Source organism: Vigna umbellata, chromosome 6, assembly GCF_029865625.1.
Source record: "Vigna umbellata cultivar VRB3 chromosome 6, Vumbellata_1.0, whole genome shotgun sequence".
Lineage (NCBI taxonomy): Eukaryota > Viridiplantae > Streptophyta > Magnoliopsida > Fabales > Fabaceae > Vigna > Vigna umbellata.
The window spans coordinates 14,734,960-14,757,738 of NC_142170.1; the positions used below are offsets into that span (position 1 = coordinate 14,734,960).

At 33.5% G+C, this 22,779-nt stretch overlaps 2 protein-coding genes across 3 annotated transcripts; one reads left to right on the forward strand and one right to left on the reverse strand.

Moving 5' to 3' along the window:
* The first annotated feature begins 1,658 nt into the window (after positions 1–1,658).
* On the forward strand, positions 1,659–17,790 carry EMB2753 (tetratricopeptide repeat (TPR)-containing protein). 2 transcript variants are annotated; one of them, XM_047301914.2, is made up of 26 exons: positions 1,659–1,939; positions 2,765–2,843; positions 3,032–3,114; positions 3,203–3,352; positions 3,874–3,989; positions 6,553–6,658; positions 7,064–7,135; positions 7,227–7,342; positions 8,535–8,667; positions 10,088–10,165; positions 10,253–10,306; positions 10,413–10,483; positions 11,336–11,390; positions 11,486–11,581; positions 12,753–12,881; positions 12,989–13,071; positions 13,162–13,392; positions 13,641–13,773; positions 13,846–13,953; positions 14,742–14,873; positions 15,169–15,225; positions 15,577–15,674; positions 15,794–15,852; positions 15,936–16,047; positions 16,467–16,567; positions 16,949–17,790. In XM_047301914.2, exons 1-26 carry the CDS (start codon positions 1,889–1,891, stop codon positions 17,116–17,118), a joined length of 2,673 nt encoding a protein of 890 aa, XP_047157870.1. In that variant the 5' UTR covers positions 1,659–1,888; the 3' UTR covers positions 17,119–17,790. The 2 variants fall into 2 exon arrangements, with proteins under 2 accessions (XP_047157870.1, XP_087948924.1); XM_088092798.1 differs by lacking the exon at positions 1,659–1,939 and having other exon boundaries at positions 2,781–2,843; positions 3,049–3,114.
* Positions 17,791–18,150: 360 nt separating this feature from the next.
* On the reverse strand, positions 18,151–22,420 carry LOC124828580 (RING/U-box superfamily protein). Its single transcript, XM_047301915.2, has 6 exons — positions 22,276–22,420; positions 21,603–21,705; positions 20,448–21,290; positions 19,424–19,549; positions 19,053–19,344; positions 18,151–18,781 (listed from the first exon to the last, which is right to left on the reverse strand). The coding sequence occupies exons 3-6, from the start codon at positions 21,116–21,118 to the stop codon at positions 18,593–18,595; spliced, it is 1,278 nt and encodes a 425-aa protein (XP_047157871.1). The 5' UTR covers positions 21,119–21,290; positions 21,603–21,705; positions 22,276–22,420; the 3' UTR covers positions 18,151–18,592.
* Positions 22,421–22,779: the final 359 nt, after the last annotated feature.

Sequence of the window (22,779 nt, forward strand, 5' to 3'; positions counted from 1 at the left end):
ATTCGTTCAATTAAAAAAAAAAGCTTGTTTCTGTTGGATAGAGACGAGGATGGGACTTGCAAATTTCTTCCTCTTGGACTAACATTTACTTCTCTCCTTACTCTCCTCGACTGATTGGTTCCGATACCATATAAAAAGATTTAAAGAATAATTCTGATGTGTTATTTCAAAGAGTAGAGTAGAGTGTGTATGCATATATATATATATATATATATATATATATATATATATATATATATATATATATATATAATATGATCCTATAACCTATAATTTCCCATCAATTAAAGAAATGATAACGATATAAATCTATACAAATTATAATAATACTTAAATTATAACTAACACAAACACAATGTATGATTGTCTAATATCCATAAATAGAATATCTAGCATATTTTAACACTTTTTTTGTTGGTCTAACTAGTGAAAGTGAATAATCATCTTTCACATATTTTATTGCTTTTATGTACCATATGATTAGTCAAGTTTATGAGATAAACTATTTTTATCTATCATGAGGTCAAAAAGGATCATTTTCATGATATTATTATTAATATTAATTAGCTTAAAGGAAAGTATGGTTATTTGAATTTTAATTAGGTTGTTAATTCAAAATCAAACTACAAAAATGTTTGAGATAAGGAATAGATTAATGCAATTAAGATACATTAATTACTATAATTATAAATATTTATTTAATTTAATTGCTATAATTAAATTTTTTTTATTGAATTTAATATTATAATAACTTTCAATATAATGAAACAACATTTAAGACTAATAATGATAAAGGCGAAGACTTAGACATTAACATATACATAATATAAGTGTGCAACTAAAATTCCATAATCGAAATAATTTACAAATTCAGGATTTTAAAATAGAATGTCAGCTACTTATTACATATTAACTAGTTAAATTTGAATAAACAATTAAAAGTAAAACAATAAAACAATCATTTTAGTTAAAAAAATAGTTAAATTTAAATAAACATATAAAAATGGTTAGATAATAGTTTTAGTATGAAAAAATGACTAACTAAAAATTAAATTAGAAAAAAATACACACAAAAAAATGGAAAATCTTTGTATTAATAGCTGTAGATAGTTTTTTTTATAGCAGGCAATTATTTAATTTTACAAATAATTATAAAATTTAAAAAGTAAAATTATAAGATAATTTAAAGTAATAAGACAACAAAGAGGTGTATATAACTACAAATATATAGTTATAAATATATAATTATAGATATAACTATAAATAAAATAATTTTTAGTTATTGAAATAAAATATATTATAAGTAATATTGTGTAAATACTTTTTTATTACAAGTAATTTAGTAAATTTGAAAAATAGTTTCTAATTTTAAAAATACCAAGTAAAAGAGTAAAAGTGGAAAAAAATATACGTGTATATAACTATAACTATAGACATACACATAATATTTATAAACAACGATATGATTTCTGTTTTTAATCAATCAAAATAAAACATAAAACTTTGTATTTTACCCGTTTTGTATGCAGTATGGATCCAAATTAACAAAAAATATGATGAATGGGCCATTGTAGACCGACCCGAACCGACAATTATGGTAATTGTGAAGTACTAGTAGTAATTTGAGTATGGAAGTTAACCGAATGCGGGTGCAGGCGGCAGAGAAGAGACACGCAGGCACGAGTTCCTTGTTGCTTTGTGCAGTGCAAATTAGGATTAATCAAAAATAGAAAAAGGAAAAGGAGAAACAGTAGAACGTAGCAGCAGTGTTTCCTCTCTTCTTTTTGATAGTAGGGTTGCGTTGCACTGCATTGCTCGCACGCACGCACGCACACAGACACCATTCACCACCTCCTTTATCTCCTTCCGCTGCCGTTAACCTCCGACAATGGGTGTTTCTCTTCCTCCCAGAGAGGCTAACCTCTTCAAGCTTATTGTTGTAAGCTTCCGTTCTCGTTTTAATTTTATGCTTTCGTATCCTTCTTCGATCCAACTCACTCATTTGCTTCTGCTTCCACGGTTGCTACTTCTCCTTCTGGAAAACCCTAGATTCTCTTGTTATCCTTAGCACTCTTTTACGCCTCTTTGTTTGCTGACAGTACGCCAAAGGCTTTATTCAAATTTAAATGATGATAATCAGAGCATTCAGGTTTGGTTGTAGTTCTGCGATACTTTGATGTGCCAGGTTCACCGCTGTGTTGTTTTTCAGCTCTTCTGAGATTTATTTAGAGCGGGATTGGAACTTCCCCAACTCTGCTGTTTTGAGTTTATTGTATTCTCTGTATTTTTATTTCCTTTTCCCCTTGCGGCTATGGGAAGCTGGAAGGAATCGTGATTTGCTCTCACCCGGTTTGTGCATGGGGCTGTCTTTATCAATGCATGCACTGATACCCTGGCGTAATCATCAATAATAAATGGTGATAAGATTATTTAAGTAGAAGGGGAAGAGTGAATTCGTTGACTTGGAAACGTTGGCAGTTGTTTTTGTTCCTAGCATTGGAAGGAACTTTCTGTAGATAAATATCTGTTGTAGGACCTAACTCTCAGACTATACCGTGGAATTACTTCTGTTAGCAGTGTTTGGTTTTCTTAGTGTGAAAAACAAATGTGTGCTTACTACTTTGCGTAATTCGATTTTTATCATCTTGATTATTGGGAATTCTACAAGCAAGGGAAGTGCTGTTGATACTGTGAGAGAGTTGGGGATGGGGGTTTACCTGTTTCTGTGGGCTTGACTTAATTTTCCTTGTTTGTATTCTTGCAGAAATCCTATGAAACCAAACAATACAAAAAGGGCCTTAAAGCAGCCGATGCCATTTTGAAAAAATTCCCAGACCATGGAGGTAGAATTTTTTTGTACCTGTTTTTCGGTGCCTTTCCTTTCTGGTCAGGGGATATTTACTTTCTTCTTATTCCTTTAAATGAGTAACATGTTATTTCCTAACCCAAGTTGTTCTCTCTCCATCTCTTAATGCTCTCTCTCTTTTTTTTATTATTATTTATGTGTCTGTTCCCTCCTTCTGGTTGATAGAAACTTTATCAATGAAGGGGTTGACATTGAATTGCATGGATCGTAAGTCCGAGGCATACGAATTGGTTCGCCAAGGATTGAAGGTTGGTTGCCTTTGATTTTGTACCATTTATCTATCTTCCCCTCAAAGTTTGTAATGTGATTCAAGGTTACTGTTTTTTTCTGGTGCAGAATGACCTTAAAAGTCATGTTTGCTGGCACGTTTATGGTCTCCTTTATCGGTCGCACAGAGAATACAGGGAGGCAATAAAGTGCTATCGCAATGCATTGAAAATAGATCCTGACAATATTGAAATATTGCGGGACTTGTCACTTTTACAGGTAGCATTTTCTCATCATAGATGCGAAGCTTCATATTGGTATTATCGATGTGAAGTAAAGTTTATCATGAACTTTGCCCATAACGTACCATGATTGCCAGCAATGGCACTTTTATGATACTCTAAGTTCCAATCTAAGTTCATTTATGACTCTTGATGAAGCTCACAGGTAGATATAAGAGAAAACTGATTTTCAGTGAATTTCTTGACTGGACATTTCACACTAGTTAAATGGTTTATATAAACAGATTATTTTAATTAATATTAATACTGAATACAATTCAGAAGAAGGGTAATTAAACTATCTCAATTTCCTGATGAACCTAAGCTGCACAATGAACTAAAGCTAATTGGAAAATGGATGTTAAACAATTCTTTATAATTCAAACAGACACAAATACCTTTCAATGATATTTTACTGTGTATCACTTTTCATGTCATGCACTCGCAGTCAGTGAACTCTTCTATAATGCATTAAGTGTTTTGACTAAGTGTGAACGTGCTTTTACTTCTCACTGGTAGGCTCAAATGCGAGATTTAACTGGCTTTGTTGAGACACGACAACAACTTCTGACACTCAAGTCAAATCATCGCATGAACTGGATTGGCTTTGCTGTTGCACATCATTTGAACTCTAGGTATGATTTGTGTGTATAAAAATTAAATGCTTTATCCTAATGGTAGCTGCTTGAGCTGGCTTTTTACTAAATTGTATACGACCTAAAGGTTATTTTCTTAAATGTTGTTTTTGCGATTTCTTGTATGAATATTTAAAAGGTATAAGTAAAGAAAAAACAGGTGTCATTGTTTTAAATATCTTGAAAAACACGAAATGAAAATAGGATATGTTTTACCAAGCTAAACAAGCCCTTAGTTTGTCAACTCTTTATATTTTTAATATATTGACACTTTTAAGATAAAATTGGTTGCTATGTGATTCTTTGCAAGTGTTTTACAATGAGAAATATATTGCTGTGATTGTGCAAATCATGTCGTAGTAAATATATAAAAACAAGAAGAATCAGTTACTATTTTTAAATACACACGTGTTACATAAATTACCTATGAATAAATAAGTTATTCCAGCATCCTTGTTATCTACCTTTGTTAACAACATCTATACACATGGCATCAAGAGCTGGTCAAAACTTTCTCTAAATTCAGTGGGTTAGCATAGAATACAATGCTCACAATACGAGGATCTAAACCTTCAAATTGGCCTATCCCATACAGTCAGAGGAGCTGTGTGCTGATGCTGCATGCTTGTCTCCCGTTTTCTGTCCTCTCTTACATGTTGGCATCACAGTGTGAGAGTGTGTGGCCGGATTGGTTCTTGTCCTCTGATTTCCTTCATTGATTACATTGCCATTCCTGGTATGTTTGGTGTATTTCCTTCCTAATGGCAGAGCACAAAGAAACAGTAGTAGTGATGGACTCTGATGGTGAAGATCACAGGGCACCAACATAATGGATCTATCCATTCGGATTGGACAAGCCAGTTTGCATTTACCATCTTATCTTAGATGTATTGAGAGCGATGGCGATCTTACAAGTAGGCCCTCTCATATAGATTTCTATGAAACAAGCTTGGTTGAGGGATGATGCAAAATAGTTTTGCTAATTTAAAATTCCATTTATAGTGAGGTGATTGGTTTAATTAGTTGTTGTTAGTATGTTAAGATATTGATGGGAGTATTTTAATTTCTTATATTTTGGTATGAAGGGTACATTTCTCATTTCTGTGGAGTGTAATGAGCCTTTGATGACCCATAAAAAAGAGAAAGGTCTTAGAGCTTATTTATGGATCTCAAAAGGACTTGAGTAGAACTTATTGTGCTGTTACCTTGTTATCTTGATATGGAGATTTAGTGGGCTCAACAAGAGAAAATGGTTGCTTTTTGCTCCCTTTCTGAATTCTTCTTTCAGAATGGAAGCATCAAATCACCAATTCTCACTGTGTCGAAGATTTCTTCTCTATTGGATACCTTTGTTAGTGTCCCTCACATAGAGGGATTCCAAACTCATTAGCTCACTATTAATGGACTAGTGCCCTTTATAAATTGTGGTCATAATAGCGGAAGAGGTACATAAGAGGCTTAATGCAGAATGGTGACAAGGAAGTCAATAGTTACATTCAGAAGTTAGGAGTTTTGCGCTACTATTGTCACGTGCTAGGAGACATGAAACATAATTTAAATAGCAAAATCAATTATCAAATGTTGATTTGTCGTATAAAAACTTCCTGCTGTCCCCGGAGGACTTTACCCAATTTCCCCGATTTACAGACCATCTCGTCTCAAGTTTACATGTAGGATGGGTTCATTTCTCGTGTCTATGATTTTGTGCTCATCAATTCCGCTCCATATATCATTTTATCCTCATTGGTGAGTATACCTAGTTTTTCTTTTAATTTTTAAACTGTTAGTAAACTTATTCATGCGTTTAATTGCTTTGGCTCTTTCTGTCCTGATCACTTTTTATTCCAGGATCTATATAAATGTGATAGTTGAAAGAAAAAATAACTAGAGTTTGTGGACAGTGAATTTGAATTCTGATTAGAGGAATGAGTATACAGTCTCTTATTATACATGGTAAGCTTAAGGTTCAAGCTATATAACGGTGATAACTAACTGACGGCTTGCTGCACAACACCTGAGAGCTTACCCAGCTAGTTTGTAGATGGTTACATGAATATGGCTGAGACTACTGGCTACTACATAGATACCACATTCTAAGGATCCTATGCAATTATTTGTAAAGGTCACGAATTTGGCAATCTCCATGTTCTTGATGCACATAATATTTCTTAATGTCCCAAAAATAATTATAAAATGCTTTAAAAAATTATAATTAAAACACAGAAAAAATTCCTGAATGTCATAAAAATAATTATAAAAATACTGAGAAATGTAATTAAAATGAAAGGCTTCATAAAACAAGGTAATTTATTTTTTCCCATTTTTGGGGGACAGGTGGAAGGTTGGGTGGGTGTTGTGTTCTTGTGGGTCTAGGATGTGATTAGACTTGGTAATGTTGTGGATGAAGATTTTGCACAAATGTTGTTTGTATTAAACCAAAATCACAATTCTCCTGTGAAGCTTTGGATAATGCTAACACCAAGGCTGAAGTATTGATGGTTACTTTTCAAATGACAATTTAATTTTGGTATTTTCTTGTACTGACCTTTTTCATATGAAACAGTGCATCAAAGGCTATTGAAATTCTTGAAGCGTATGAAGGGACTTTGGAAGATGATTATCCTCCAGAAAATGAACGGTGTGAACATGGAGAAATGCTTTTGTATAAGGTCTTTCCTCTGGCTGTTGCTGCAGCTATTTTATTATGTTTGATGTTTATTGCTTAATGCTTAATGCTGCCTTGCATATTTTTTGTTTGGTGTAACTTTCACTTAATTATCTAGTGTCATAACATGATAGGATTTTGAATAGGCTTCTACTGTATGAGTTTTCGTTTGATGTTACTTTTACTTTTACGCAGTATTGTTGTTATAGACTACATATAGGACTTTCTCAGAATCTAATATACATTTTTTGGATTTCTTGATCTAGGTAAATTGTATTTTGTGAATGTGAATATTTCTGTTATCAATATTTGTGTATGCTTATGAATATGGAGTCTTTCATACTGTTCATATGCCACTATTATTATTTCCTTGACATGGTGATTTTCTGTATCAAATATATTCATCCAGATCTCCTTGTTGGAAGAATGTGGACTTTTCCAGAAAGCTCTTGAGGAGTTGCAAAAGAAAGAGTTAAAAATTGTATGTTTTTTATTTATTGATTTAGGTAATTTGATGATTCAAATTGGTGTGAATGAGAAACATGTCTTACCAGTTTCATATATGTCTATAGGTTGATAAGCTTGCCTATAAAGAGCAGGAGGTCTCACTTCTAGTCAAGCTTGGTCACTTAGAAGAAGGGGAGAAATTGTACCGCGCATTACTTAGCATGAACCCTGACCATTATAGGTGATCTTTCTGGCCACGTGCATTTTAAGTTTGAATGCCTGAATTGCAATATCTGTTTGGGTGTTCATTTTAGGTTTTTTCCTCCATGTTTCCCTGTTGCTTTAGCCACAACAGAGAAGGATATTTAGATGATTAAATCCTTTCTTCATTCATCTCTTTATGGATGGATAAGGTCTAGTTTGTATCTTATTTTCTGTGGTAATTTTTGTTTTTCAATTTATTTTCTTAAAAACGTTTTTTCTTCAAACAAATTAATATTGTGGTTTCTTTATTCCGTTAAGCATCTATCAATTCCTTTTTCTTCTCCATTCTTCCTCTATGATGAAATTTATCATTTATTTTATTAAATTATTTATTTTATTGCTGTTCAATTTTTTTTCTAATTGAAGTCTTTATTCCTTTTTTTTAATCTTATTTGTGTTTCTAATTCTGCTGTTAACTCTATTTGTAAATTCTTTTGATTAACTTCCTTTTTTGCCTATTCAATTCTTTTTTTTATTCCACTTTCTTGTTTATTTAAATCTGTTATTTTGAACTCTTGAACTTGATGAAAATGAGATTGCTAGTAGTTTGACATTAATGAAAATGAGGTTGTTAGTAGTTTTGTTTTGAGCAAAGAATTTAGTCTATGGTTATTAACATATTTTGTTTGTTTTATTATTATTTTTTTATTTATATTGTTTTTCTATTGAGTGTGTGTGTGTCTGTTGTGAGCTATCTTCTTTCATTGGCTGCCATGCCATCCTCCATATGTATGTAGTAATATTTTGCTCACAATTATTATCATCCAGAGTTGATTATTGAAGTGTAAGGTAGAACATGAGTAATAGAAGATTGAAAGTAGAAAACTAAAACAACTCATATTTCTGTTTTTTTTTTTTTTAAATCTAACGAGATGTTAATTTTGAAAAGTTTTCGAAAACTACTCTTACCAAACATGTTTTTATTTTTAAAAATAGAAAACAGTTTCTAAGACAAGAAATAACTAGACCCTTTTTGTTTCACATGGTTTTTAGATTCTGTAAATGCCTCCAAAATGCTTTGGGACATAAACTCTTTAATTCATTTTGTGGTGCACGATGGTTGTGTAATAACTCCCCTTTCTTTGTATTCCTTTTGCTTTTTATCCTGTATACGATCTCACTGACCTATAGAAGCTAAACAATTATTTGTGCTTCATATTGATGCTTAGATATTATGAAGGCCTCCAAAAATGTGTTGGATTATATTCAGAAAATGGCCATTTTTCTCCTGATGAAATTGATCAGTTAGATGCCTTGTACAAAACACTTGAGCAGCAATATAAGTGGTCTTCTGCTGTTAAGGTAAGGCAGCCAATTCATGTAGTTAGGTATCACAACTTTAATACCTGTCTTTTAGCGTCAAAACCTGCTTTACTAATTATGTAGTGTAAAAGGAGAACCTCCCTGGTGGTATATTAGTTTACTAACTGTTGTACTTGAGAATGAAAATATGAGAAAAATACTTAAGAGATTGATTTATCCCTCAATCCATGTATGTGTGTATGAGTTCTTACATTAGAAATACAAAGAAAAGCTACACCTAGGTGAGAGATGGATATCATTGAAAAACAACTTTTTTATAGATGAAGAGTAAATTAACCTCTTTTAACAGTCTCACTCAAGATGAAGGATAAATTAAATTCAAGGGTCCTCTCAAGAATTTAGTCAAAATATTTGCAAATCACTAGAGCGTAAAATCTTGTGCAAATTTCCTTGGATACCAACTTCTTTAGAACAAAATGACAATTATTTTTTTTGTGATTCTCTCATGAAAATACAATATTAATACTAATGTGAATATCCGTTTGGTTATCACAGTACATTTTCATGTACTGAATTTCACAAAATTCCAGCGAGTTACCCCACAAAAAATACTTAGAAAATATCCATGAATATCTGAAAGTAATTTTTTAAAATATAAACTTACATAAAAAGTTAATTTTAAAGTATAATTCAAATAAATTTCATAATAAAATGTTAGTGAAAATAAAATGATTTTTTCTAAAAACCAAATTTAATTAAGTTGTACCATAAAGTATAAATTTTAAAAACAATCTTTTTAAAACAACTTCAATTTCATTGGTCAAAGTTAAAAAAAAATGCTCATATAAAATTAATAAATAATTCTCCAATGGTTAATATTTCTCTCACTAATAGTTTTATTTTGATCACTTGATTTCTTTTTTAAAGTATCCAAATAAAATTCATTAACAATTACTAGCGGGTAGGAAGTATCTGCAAGGTGGATACTATGCTACTCAATAATCGTCCCTTCAACATGCAGATAATTAAAATATCCATACCCACTAAGTATCAATTAAAGATATTCAGTTAATATCTGATAAGATTTTACCTACGGATCTTTTTACCATCACTATGTGCATGTGAATGCGCTTGTCAGTTATTCATCAAATTTACAAAGGCTAATCTGAAAAAGGGCTACATTATCATGCACCCTTTCCCAACTAATTGGTGGTATAGTCTTCTAGATACTTGGACCTGATTCTATTATCTTTGGGCTTGACATGTGTAATTGGATTACCCTTCTCACAGCTGACCTCCAAACTCACTGAGTGCATCTTCCACTGATCTGTAATACATAATGAATTTGTGGTGGCATAATGTTAGTATTTTTCTTTTGTCAACGTGAGTAATACAATTTGACCACTATTTTTTAGAATGAAGCTCACCCAACACTGCTGTCTGTTTATTTATTTTTCAGAGAATACCACTGGATTTTTTACAAGGTGACAAGTTTAGAGAAGCAGCACATAGTTATATTAGGCCTCTCCTAACTAAGGTATACAGGGATCTATTTTGGTGTGATATATTCTGCCTACTTTACTACTTTCAAAATTAAATTGGGATTACATTGTGTTGCTTATAGGGAGTTCCATCTCTTTTCTCCGATCTTTCTTCGTTATACAATCAACCTAGGAAGGTCAGTTTTATTACTACCATTCATCTTCTTAAATAATATAGTTTGTTGTTGTAAAACATAATGGTAGGAAATTCTGATTGAGTTCTGTTTTATCACTTTTGTCCAGGCAGACGTTTTGGAACAGATCATTCTTGAGTTAGAGAGTTCACTTAAGTCCACTGGTCAATACCCTGGACGGTAAGAATTGTGATATGATTGTTAACATATATGTTGTAGAGTTGTGATAACGATGTTGACAAGGTAAAAGTGTAAGGCTGCCTATGTTAATGTATATCATCTTAGGAGTTTGCAGAGAGAAAAGAGAAAATTTGTTAGTAACAGTTGGAGTAATTAGTTACTTAAATAATTTATGATTCTGATATTAATAGTTTGTTTGATGGATTGATATTATTTACTAAGCAATTCAGAAAATTTCCAAGTTGTGGAGTATTCTTTTTCCCAAATAATGCCAACACAAATCAGGCATGTTGAGCTAATAAAATTGAAAGTCGCTATACATGTTATTAAGAATGTTCATATCTTAATTTTTCTTGGGACAAATCTACTCTCATTTTCTCTAATGACCATTTTGGGTCCATCTTGTAATGTGTTGTAAAGAGCTTAATTATGTTCTTACTTTTAAAATTTAGGAGGAATGTGATTTTTGTCCCCAACATTTTAAGAACTTCATTTTAGTACCTCAAATTCGAAAAACTATAGTTTTAATCCCTTAATACTAAGGGACTAAAATGATTTCCTAAAATTGCTTTTAGTTCCTCAAATTTGAGGGTCAAGGTCAGATTTACCTCAATTCAGGGCCTAAAAACATAAATTAAACTTTTATTTAATTACAACACAGAGAATGTAAATCTTGGGGGCGGAGGGGGAAGGATATGTCAAATTAGATAAAAGAAAAATTGCACAAAGAGCTGAAAGAAGTTATAAGAACGATACTATCCAATTATGGGAAAGTGTCTTATAGTTTACATTGAAGTTTTTATACTTTGGAACTTTTGTGTAGTGTAACAATCAATCTTCATCCTGTATCAGGATGGAAAAAGAGCCACCTTCAACTCTGATGTGGACATTGTTCTTCTTGGCTCAGGTTTGTGCTTATTTTTCTGCATGGTATGTTCTGAAACATTTGTTTCTAGGTTGCTCCATTATTTTTTTTTTACTTAGTGAGTTTTTACTGTGCAGCATTATGACAGACTGGGCCAATATGAAATTGCTCTTTCTAAAATTGATGAGGCTATTTGTCACACGCCAACTGTCATTGATCTGTATTCGGTCAAGGTTTGCTTATATTCATGCACCAAATTGTTTTTAATCCCCTATTATATAAATTTGTTCTGCATGCTGATGTATATAACAGATGTTTCTGGAGAACCAATTAACAGCATTGTATATCATAAAAAAATTGTTTTATGTATAAATTTTATACTCTAAACAAAATATAACTAGTTGTATTATACATCCATGCTTGCAATATCTTAGAGAACATGAACAGAGAGAGAAGAGAGATCGAACAATGAACTGAATTATTTTTATTGATCTCAGAACAGTTTAAAATGTGATGTACATAGACTATTTATAGAGACTAGTTTGCTGTTGAAAGTAACAGAAACTAACATCCGTACAATAATACAATAGTGAGAAACCCACATCTGTACAAAATAACAGGTCAACTATAGTATACTAACACTATATTAAAAAAGATGAAATGTCAGTTATTATTTATTTCTTCAATAAATATTAATTAGGCAAAAAAAGATAAGATATTCAATTTTTTTTTTCTATAAGAAAATGATAATGTGTAAACATGCAAATATTCAAATTTAGAGAGCAGAGTTTGGTGAAGAATTTTTTTCTCAAAACTGCTTTATTATCTCGGTAAACTTTTCATTGTAGAGCAAATTGAGGCAAGTTAAATGGTTAAATCACAAATAATGTTTTTAGATCAAATGTTGGTGAAAATATGTAATGTATAAAAGAACAAAAACGCTCAACCAGCAATGAGTAAGCTTTGTATTTATATTATTGGAAAAGAGAACTCTTACAATAAGAGAAGCTACTGCATAGCAGTAATACGGAGACAGAAAAGGATAAAGGGGAGGAACCCTCAGAGCAGAAAACAGAAGGAAACCAAGGGGAAGAAGATTTGTCGAAATTCCTCCATCACTCTGTAACCAAACAGTTATATATTGCAAATGTATTTTTTAGACGCAAGTTGGTTATCTTGGAACACCCACTATCTCTCCTTTCCTCTAAATTTGCTGCCTTCTGTCCAAGGTTATCGGTATTTCTATCTGGCTACTGTGAATTCCCTCTTCTACCCTATTAACATTCTCTTCATAACAAAATGAGGGGATTTAGTTGGGATCAGTGTGGTAATTTGCATTAACAGTCTATAGCAAGCAGAAAAACTTGTTAAATTGAATGGTTGATGGGTGTTTTCGTATATCAGAGTCGGATACTGAAGCATGCTGGTGATTTGGTTGCTGCTGCTGCATTTGCAGATGAAGCTAGATGTATGGATCTTGCTGATCGATATGTAAATAGTGAATGCGTTAAGCGCATGCTGCAGGCTGATCAGGTTTTCTATCTTTATATTTGATTTTATTCACACTCACGTGTTATAATATGTCTAGTTTTCTCTTATGCCTGTTCTGACTTTCTTTGGACCATTACCTTGATGTCCAGGTGGCTTTGGCAGAAAAAACTGCTGTGTTGTTCACAAAAGATGGTGATCAGCACAACAACCTACATGATATGCAGTGCATGTGGTCTGTATCTAATAATGTGTACTATTTGTGTACGTGCCAGCTATAGTATGGTTTCATTTTGTAACACACTCTAACATCTATATTTTAAAGGTACGAGCTTGCCTCTGCTGAAAGCTATTTCCGCCAAGGTGATCTTGGACTGGCTCTAAAGAAATTTCTAGCTGTGGAGAAGCATTATGCTGATATTACCGAAGATCAATTTGATTTTCATTCATACTGCTTACGGAAAATGACATTGCGTCCATACGTGGAAATGCTTAAATTTCAAGACCAATTGCATTCGCATGCATACTTTCATAAAGCAGCCGTTGGAGCTATCAGGTGCATATATGCAGTTCTTAATTGCTTTACTGTGTGTTGCTATCCTAGTCAGTGTTATTCAGTTCTCTATATAATTGGGTATATTGTTTCCCTGCCTTGCGTCCTTGAGAGGTCAAACATTTCTTATAGTTTTGTGACTTAAAACAGCATCACTTTGGGACATCCACAGCCTAAATTTATGCATGCAAATGGAATTTCCTTTTGATCTTGTATTTATGTTCTCATGCTTGTAATGTTCGGGGTTGCAGATGCTATATCAAATTGCATGATTTTCCTCCAAAGTCAACAGCCGAGGAAGATAATGACATGTCTAAGTTGCTTCCTTCACAGAAAAAGAAAATGAGGCAAAAACAAAGAAAGGCAGAAGCTAGAGCTAAGCAAGTAATCACTGCTTCTTATTCTGTGGTGAAATTCTTAATGAAAAGGTATTCATGTTAATTCTTTTTCTTTTAGGAGGCAGAAATAAAAAATGAAGAATCAAGTGCTGGTGGGGTATCAAAGTCTGGGAAACGGCATGCAAAACCTGTTGATCCTGATCCACGTGGTGAAATATTGATGCAGGTTAAATTTCAATAATTTAATTTCATTTAGCTTGAGTATAATCAAGAACCAACTATTCAAAAGTCTAAGATGTTATGTGAAGCCATGAAGGCCCGTCATCATGATGGACAATCATATCTTTAACAAGACACCTCATGTTAGGGCTCTTTGGATTGTAACCGCAGATAATGCCCATGCTTACTCTACCTTGTGCAGATCTTTTTTAAATTTGAAAAATGGTAGCAAGAACTGAGCTATTGACAAATTAGTCATACCTTCTCTGGTTCCACATCATGTTCCTGCATTCCTAGAATATATTTGATGAAGTCTTTATTATCTCTTAACAAATCCTAGTTGTTCCAAAGATGGATCCTTAAAACATCATTTCAATCAAATTCTAGTAGTTTGGCAGGATGTGTAAGCATCTGTGTGAGAGAATTTTATGGTGGTTTCACTGGTGTAGTGCATGCATGTGCAAGACATTCAATATGTAATTTTGGCTACAAATGTTCTTTATGTTTTTTTTCTGAGGATTTGTTTTTCCAATCATATTTAATGAAAAAGGTTTATTGGTTAAAATGCCATGTTGAATCCAAAGACAGCTTTCACAGTTTCATTATCTACATGGATTAACAAAATTGATGTAGTTCATCATTTGGTTTATGAAAAACTAATCAGCAGTTATATATTTCTGTGAAATTTCATTGATAAATTTGATGGAAATTGTTCTGAAAAATTATGCATATTCAGTTATTGTAGTTGTTGATGCTGATATTTTACTGTTCCTGCATTTTTTTTCTCCTGCTTAGGTTGAAGATCCGTTGTTGGAAGCCACAAAATACTTGAAGCTGCTTCAGAAGAATTCACCTGACTCATTGGAGACACACATTCTCTCTTTTGAGTTATATATGAGAAAACAGAAAATTTTACTTGCCTTCCAGGTAAAAATATGTAAATTGAGAGCCAAGATTTTTTTTATTTTTGAGCCCAGGCTGGGGTGGGTTACAGCATCTTATTCAAAGCTATTATGTCAGGTTTGTAGTTTATTTGGGTTAACAGTTCGGTGTCTTCCTAGACACTTGTTTAGGGGCCTCTTTGTTGTGATTTTATGCTGATTAATATGTATGTGTTATTTTTCATTTCTTGACATTATAAAACTTGCTAGCTTTTGCACTTTCCCTTGTTTGAATATGATGCCAATTAAATATCTTTTGTTCTCAATCTATTGACTTGTAGGCTGTTAAGCAGTTACTGAGGTTGGATACTGAACACCCTGATTCTCATCGTTGTCTGGTATGCTTTATTTATATGAAGAACAAAACAAACAAGTCAATTACATGTCATTGGATTATAGAGTTAGGATTTTAACGTTTATTAACATCAGAACATTGCATTACAGTATTTGATTTTACTTGTGCATGTCATCTTTTTAATTTGTTTATATTTAGCATTTTGTACATGCAAATTGGATAACCTTCGAAAATCTGCTCCTTTGAATTTGGTATAAGTCCCACTAAGTTTGCTCCTCCCGTAGTTTTCTCGCTTTTGAGGATATCAGTTCTCTCTATTTTGATTTCTTTTTTCCTCCATTAAGGAAAATGATTCTTTTAGCTATCATTCATTTTTTAAGTCCACGGTTTGCAGATTAAATTCTTCAATAAAGTGGGATCCATGAATGTTCCTGTGACTGACAGTGAGAAACTTGTTTGGAGTGTCTTGGAAGCTGAGCGCCAAACGATTAGGTTCTCTGCTGCAATTATTTACTTTTTTCTCCTTTTATTGTCTTTTGTGGTCGCTTATATTCATTTTTGTTAATTTATGATTTAATTCTTACCTTTGTCTGGTTGTTATTTTTATGTAGTCAGCTGCATGGGAAATCTCTGTTTGAGACAAATAATTCTTTCCTTGAAAAACATGAAGGTGATACTCAGCATTAAGATGAAGATTCGTATGGTTCAAATTTGACTTAAAGATCTCTTATTCGTTCTCCATCTTGTTTACAGATTCTTTGATGCATAGAGCTGCTTTTGGGGAAATGTTGTATGTTTTGGATCCCAACAGAAGGCCTGAGGCTGTCAAGTTGATTGAAGGGTCAACAAATAACCTTGTGCCAAGGTAATCTTCTTACAAACCTCAAGTTTCATGCTATCAAGTCGTGTCATGTCTTCAAACTGGTGCACCGTTCATGCATGTGATGCACACCTGTTTTTGGATAAAAATTTTATATTTCGTACTTCAGCATTGCTTGACATGTCTCGGCGTGCTAATCACATTTTGACTGACAGGCTGAAAAAGTTTACTGGAATTCATTGCCTTACCTAGCTCTCTATCAAAAATATTTTGAAATATGATGGGGGAATTAAATAGAAACAAAATTTTAAAAACAAACATATCTCATCCTATAATTTTTGGGGGTTGCCGTTCACCATGTAAGTGTTTGTGTTTATGGAAGTGTTCTTAGAATTAAATCTCTGTTTTTACCTTTCTAGGCTCGGTTTTGGTTTCTAAATTAAGGGCAATATTTGTTATTATAGAAATGGTGTGCTTGGACCGTTCGGGGAATGGAAACTTAAAGATTGTATTGCAGTTCATAAGCTTCTTGGAACAGTTCTTGTTGATGAGGATGCTGCATTAAGTAAGTATCATTGTTATTTTCTATTGCTTGATTATATTTTATATAAATGGACTTAAACAGAGTGTATGCCATGAACCTTTTGGGAGATATTAAGTATGTATGCGCTTCTGATCTCCAAGACTAATGCTTATTTGGTTTCTTAGTTAACAATTCACTGTTTGCTCTGTGATGAGGAGAATTATATTATTTTAAGAAGGAAAAATAATAATGAAATAAAAAAGTGTTATTTTTTAACTGACATTTATGTTTTTGTTGACATAACATTTAATTCTGCCATGACGGCGTCTAAGTCCATTTGGAATAGACAGAGGAAACCCCCTAAAGGGGAGATACAATATGTTTTATATTCTTTAAATTTGGAAATGGTAAATTTGCTTGCAGGATGGAAAGAGCGTTGTGCCAAGTTTTTCCCGTACTCCACGTACTTTGAGGGCAGTCGTAGCTCTGCCTTTAATCAGGTAGGCAAGAGCACTGAAAATGGGAGTTCTAACCATGTGGAATCCACCCCATCAAATGGGAAACTAGAGGCATTTAAAGATCTCACCATCTGAGGAAGTTGAAAACTAGCTAAAAAATGGTTTGCCGGTTACCTACTTTGGATTCAAGCTGCATTTGAAACACCACCTAAACTAGGCTGCAGTTCCCAGCAAGAGTCATGCTAAGTTATATCAAATTCTGAACAACTCACGGACGTATTTTCTTTGCACGAGTTCTCCCTCTCTAAACTGATGTGTTCCATTTGCATGTGTATAACTCTACCGCTATTATGTTTTTGGGTTGAATTTCTTATTTGCTCACCCCCTTTTTCTCTTGATGTTAAGAGGGAAGGCTCCAAAGGTGTGCATCGTCGTCCAAGGTTTACTGTTTACTTCGCAGGGAGAGCTGCAGAAATTTTAAGTTTTTGGTCCTGCATTCGGCCACCATCTACCCGAGAGAATGTTGTACTTGTGCTGTCTGTTGGCTCATTTATCATGTATTAGTTATTAGTTATTTAACCATTTCAAAATTTTGCTCTAGATTCCATGTGAAAATCCTGATGTTGAATATTGCAGAAGGTTGAGAATAGAAGACTTGTAAAAATTATGATTTAAAAAAAAAAGAGGAAAAGGGAGAGACCAATGGCATAAAAACTATAATTTTGTAGTTTGAGTAAATTAGTTGTGATATTATATTATACATTCATTACAATTCTAATAATATTTGCAAACTATATTCAGTCTCAATTCTGTTCGCTTGGATTTTAAATTTTCGCGCTTGTTTCCTACATCAGATACTTTCTGCCACCTGAAATTCATTTACCTAAATTCCTCGTATACAGTTATTGCTGCATTTTGTTGAGTTGACGATCATGTATAGATATATTTGTTAAATATATTAGCCAGTTCTAAGATCAAAAGAGCACGTATATATGAACATGTGAATCGCAGAAGTTTATGACGGAAATGTTTTAAAGTAAACAATTGATAATTTTTTTGCTTTTACTATAGTCAAATTAATTGAAGCAGGCAGTATTTGGACATGGAATAAAGTATAAATTTGATTAATGCTTACAATTCAAACAGTTCATAAATAATAAACAAAGCGAAGGGAAACAGCTGGTTAAGATTGAAATCATCACGATGTCAAAACAATAAGAAAAACATTCAGCTCATTTTACAGTTTCAAATAAAAAAATCAACATATTCAGTAAATTTTGTGATATGTACAGATGGACAACAGATAAACGAAGAAAGATTCGAACATCCTATTTTTCTACAAATAATACTTGGTGAGTATGTATAACCGGTGCAAAGATGTTGGGGGAGAAAAGAAAAAGGGTAACTAGGGCTGGTAAAAACACATCCTTTACCTTTTACTAGAGCGTAAAATCACACATGCTCAAGTATTACTTGATTTGCATTATCTTGGATCTCATCTTCAGAGTAGAATCCAAAGGTTTAATGATGTACACTTGCTTGAAAAGCTGCAACTTGAAGGGGATATTCATCTGAGATAAACTTTGGCTGTGTTGGTATCCGTTCTGACCTAATGAGTACTGGAGTCCCAGGCTGAAGGTGACTCTCCATTAGTTGTACCAACTTCTGTTTTACAAAGAGGGCATGATGCATTTATCTTTAACCATTTGTCAACACACACTACATGAAAAACGTGAGAGCAAGGTAACTCTCTAAGCTCATCATCATCTGCGTATTTTGCTAAGCAAATGCAACAAACCTGCAACAAATTCAGAAATTTACTCAGTTAAATTATTTTCCACCACATGTGAAGGATCACAAATCATAAAGATTGGCAACAAAGTCATTGGTCCATCCTTAAGAATTACTTCCACTCAGGTTCTACTTAAATCTAAAACTTGCTATTCGATCTTCTTTTGGCTGAAGGTAAGCATAGACTTTGAGGTAAATATTGTTAATTCATAACTTTAAAACAACATATATATATATATATATATATATATATATATAGTGACCCCCATTAAACTTACAGCGTCTTCTCCTGAAATAACTCGCTCTTTTTCTGTTCCTGCAGCCAAAATTCCACCCTCATCCAAAGCTGCATTGACATCCTGATCATCAACGTTTTCATTGTTCTTCAATTTGAACTTGAAGATTGGTAGAGCATTAATTGATTCCACTGTTGCTCCTCTATTATGAGAAAATTCCTCCCGAATGCCCAAAACAGAAATTATACAAGGTAGGCAGCAACAAATAGTTGCACAGAGTATAAATGGCATTGCATATCCGATACAGCTAAAGGTAAGAAAAACAATACATAATCTGCATGAAATGGCCAAGATTATTTGAAGATTCAAGATTGTAAAATACCGGCTGCGCAAAAACAGTGTGTTTAAGGTACCTATATAACTGTGGAGCATCAGAAGGAGAAGTGTGACCTCCAAAGATCCAAACATTTCCAACTACAAACCAAACTGCAAAGAAGCAATCCAAGGCCATCTTGAAATGGTCTACAAATCCATTAAGCCTGCAATTTAGCAAAGAAAAATTCTGTTCTCATTAGTGTGGTAGGAGTTCATTAAACATGATGAAATTAGACTGAGATTCAAGGTTTTGTACTCAGTTGAATTTATCATTAAATAAAATGACGAGTAAATAGTGTTACAACTTCAACATATTTCAAGGCTTCCTATCTTCCCCAGTCACCAAGTTCTAGTTGAATCTCGAAAAATATTTCATTTCCTCTGTAATTTAACAAGGAATTTATTAAATGTGGATAATATTAGGCAAGGTACTGTATAAGCTGGAATTTGACATCAATAACCTCAGAGGAAACAAGATGTCAATTCAGCCACTACAATTATACTCATTGTCATCAACAAAAAAAGATGTCGTAACTACTAAAGAATCTGCCGTCACATCTTGTACATTAATTTATCGCAAATATCCAAACTTTAAGTAACATTTTCACCATTGGTTCCAAATATAATATATGAATCTTTTAATTGAAAACTTGAACAACCAGATGAGGAGGATAATATATAATTCAGGACATATTAGCCCATGGTGAGTTATGAAACCTTGCCAGTGTCTCCAATATGGGGAGCAGAAAAACTAATACGCACTCGTCCTTCTTCTACTCCTAATCATCTGAATCCTTGGCTACTTTGTTTCGAACTCCATCCTCCCCCCCCCCCACACCAAATAAATAAAGTCAAATATATTGGACATTTTCAATCAATTGAAAACCACAATCCCAACTCCACCCATGATGAATTGGGCTGAAAAGTACGTAAAAGGAATAAGGTTATTTGCCTGTAAAACAATAAACTAATAGCGTATTCAAAAACCAGAGTTATTATTCCCACACCACCATCCCCCCCCGAAAAAACAAATTGATAAGAGAGGGGCAAATAAAATCATACCTAGAAGTAAAGGCTCCAGGAATTATAGGGTTTCTTGTGGCTGATTGTGTAGCATTACCATTCTCCTCGTCTGAGACATGAGAAACATAGATAGCAGTATAGGTACGATCTGGAGGATTGCTTCCAGAAGATCCTTGAGATGGTTGAGAGGAATCTTGTTCATTGCTTTGATTACGGTTCCGAAAACGCCAATATAGAATGGGAAGTGTGGCAACACAACCAGATGCATAACCCACAATCCATGCAAATAATGGAGCTTGGGGATTTTCATTCCTGGACAGCGACAAAACGACTATAGATGCTATGATCTGACTCACAGTGACAAAAAGCTCAACAGAAATCCACAATCCAGAATTCAATGGACTCCGACCACGATGACCATATCCTTCACCTCTTCTTAGCGAAGCTGAATTTCTAGAGTTTAATCTGGATGCCGAAGATGAAGATGCTTGATGAGTGGAATCTTGTGTGTCCGCAGCTGGTTGATCTCCACTCTGCGGTAAATGCATTTCAGAGTGTTGATCAATATGGGAAGACATAGTTAGAGCTTCACCATTCATAGTAATGTCAATTACGTGCTGACGACCATTATGATTTTCCAGTTGCTCCATCAGCAAAGGGTGTTGGTCAGTTTGGGTATTGGTACTTGAACCCAGAGAAGTAACATCCATTTAAATCACCAAAGTAAAACACGACAAGGCATAGATTGGTGGCAACAAAGTTTTCAGCCTGCACTATCTCCTGATTTGATACCTGATGACGGACAAATCCCCCGCGATACTCCAATTCCAAACCTTAAGTTTTAAGATCTCACCGGCCTTGAAAGGGGGATTAACTTTATTCCTGATCAAGTAACCACACATACATAACTTTATATACTAAAATCTCACCACTCACTGATTCTATAAACTGTTTTATCTAAGGTAATCTATATGTTGAGAGTGAGAACACTATAATGCATTTTATAACAGTGGATATCTTGAATGTTATTAACACAATGATTTAGTTCCAATAACAACAGTAAGTAAAGTGGGACAAACATAACATTAGGAACTAAATCTGCGGTCATAGATAATTACATAGTTCATTAAAATTCACTAAATCATCAAAGTAAAACACGATAAGGCATAGATTGGTAGCAACATAAGCACGCACCTTCTCCTGATTTGATTCCTGATGCCACTCAAATCCACCGAAATACTCCAAACAAAATGTGTAGAAATGTTGCCGGGCCTTGAAAGGGGTATTAACCTTTTTCCTGATCAAGTAATATATTAAAATCTCACCACTTCCTAATCCTGTAAACTGTTTCATCCAATGCAATCTATATGTTTAAAGTGAGAACACAGTAGTACATTTTATGACAGTAGATTATCTTGAGCGTTATTTACACAAAGACCTAGTTCCAATAACAGCATGATGTAATGCCAATTCCAAAAAAAAAAGTGCAGTAAGGGTTTGAAGTGAGCATAAAATAAGGGTTTAAAGTGGGGCAAGTATGACATTAGGACCAAAATCCACGGTGATAAATAGATACTAAAGTTAGGTAACAGTGAATTCAGAAGAAAATAGTTTTTTTTCCGGAAACAGAAACCTAGTAAATCATAATTCCGATTAAAACACAAAACCCAATCCCAGCGCATCCGTTTCAGTGAGAAATTGTTGAATTTGCGTGTGCCATTATGACAACAAACAGTGTGATCCGCCCAACAGAAAAAGGAAAAAACATTCGACAGCGGAACCAAAATAAATCAAAAGAAAAGCTGAAGTTGCGGAAAGAAAAAAGGGAAACAGAGAGGAATGTGAGTGCGGAGAAGAAAGTGTTCACCTGATTCAGCTCACGCAAACAAACGATTCCAAGCTCACTGTGGATGCCGTCTCTTTTGCTGCAGATTTTCGATTTTTACTAAACAAACAAAAACAGAACAAACGTATAATGAACCCAGAAATAATAATATATTATCGATAATTGAAATATTAATATAACGTCAGCAATGCCTTAACACGCCTCTGATCAAATAACAGAAACACAGGCATGATGTCGTCTGGTCCCACGCTCGCTCTCTCTACCGTTCGATTTGAATAAACGCTTCCTTCGTCGTCGATGATGCAAAAGGAAGTTAATCCAACGACGTATAATATTTACGATGATAAGGCTCTTTTTTTTTTTACAGATTATGTTATTAGATATTTGATCATTTGTAAAATAAGAAAACTCTATCATATTTTTTGTTTACGATAAATAATAAATTGAATATCGATAACTTGGTCCTACTGTTTTCACCTACATTTAAATTAATTAGATTTATATATATTTGATGAAAGTGAAGAT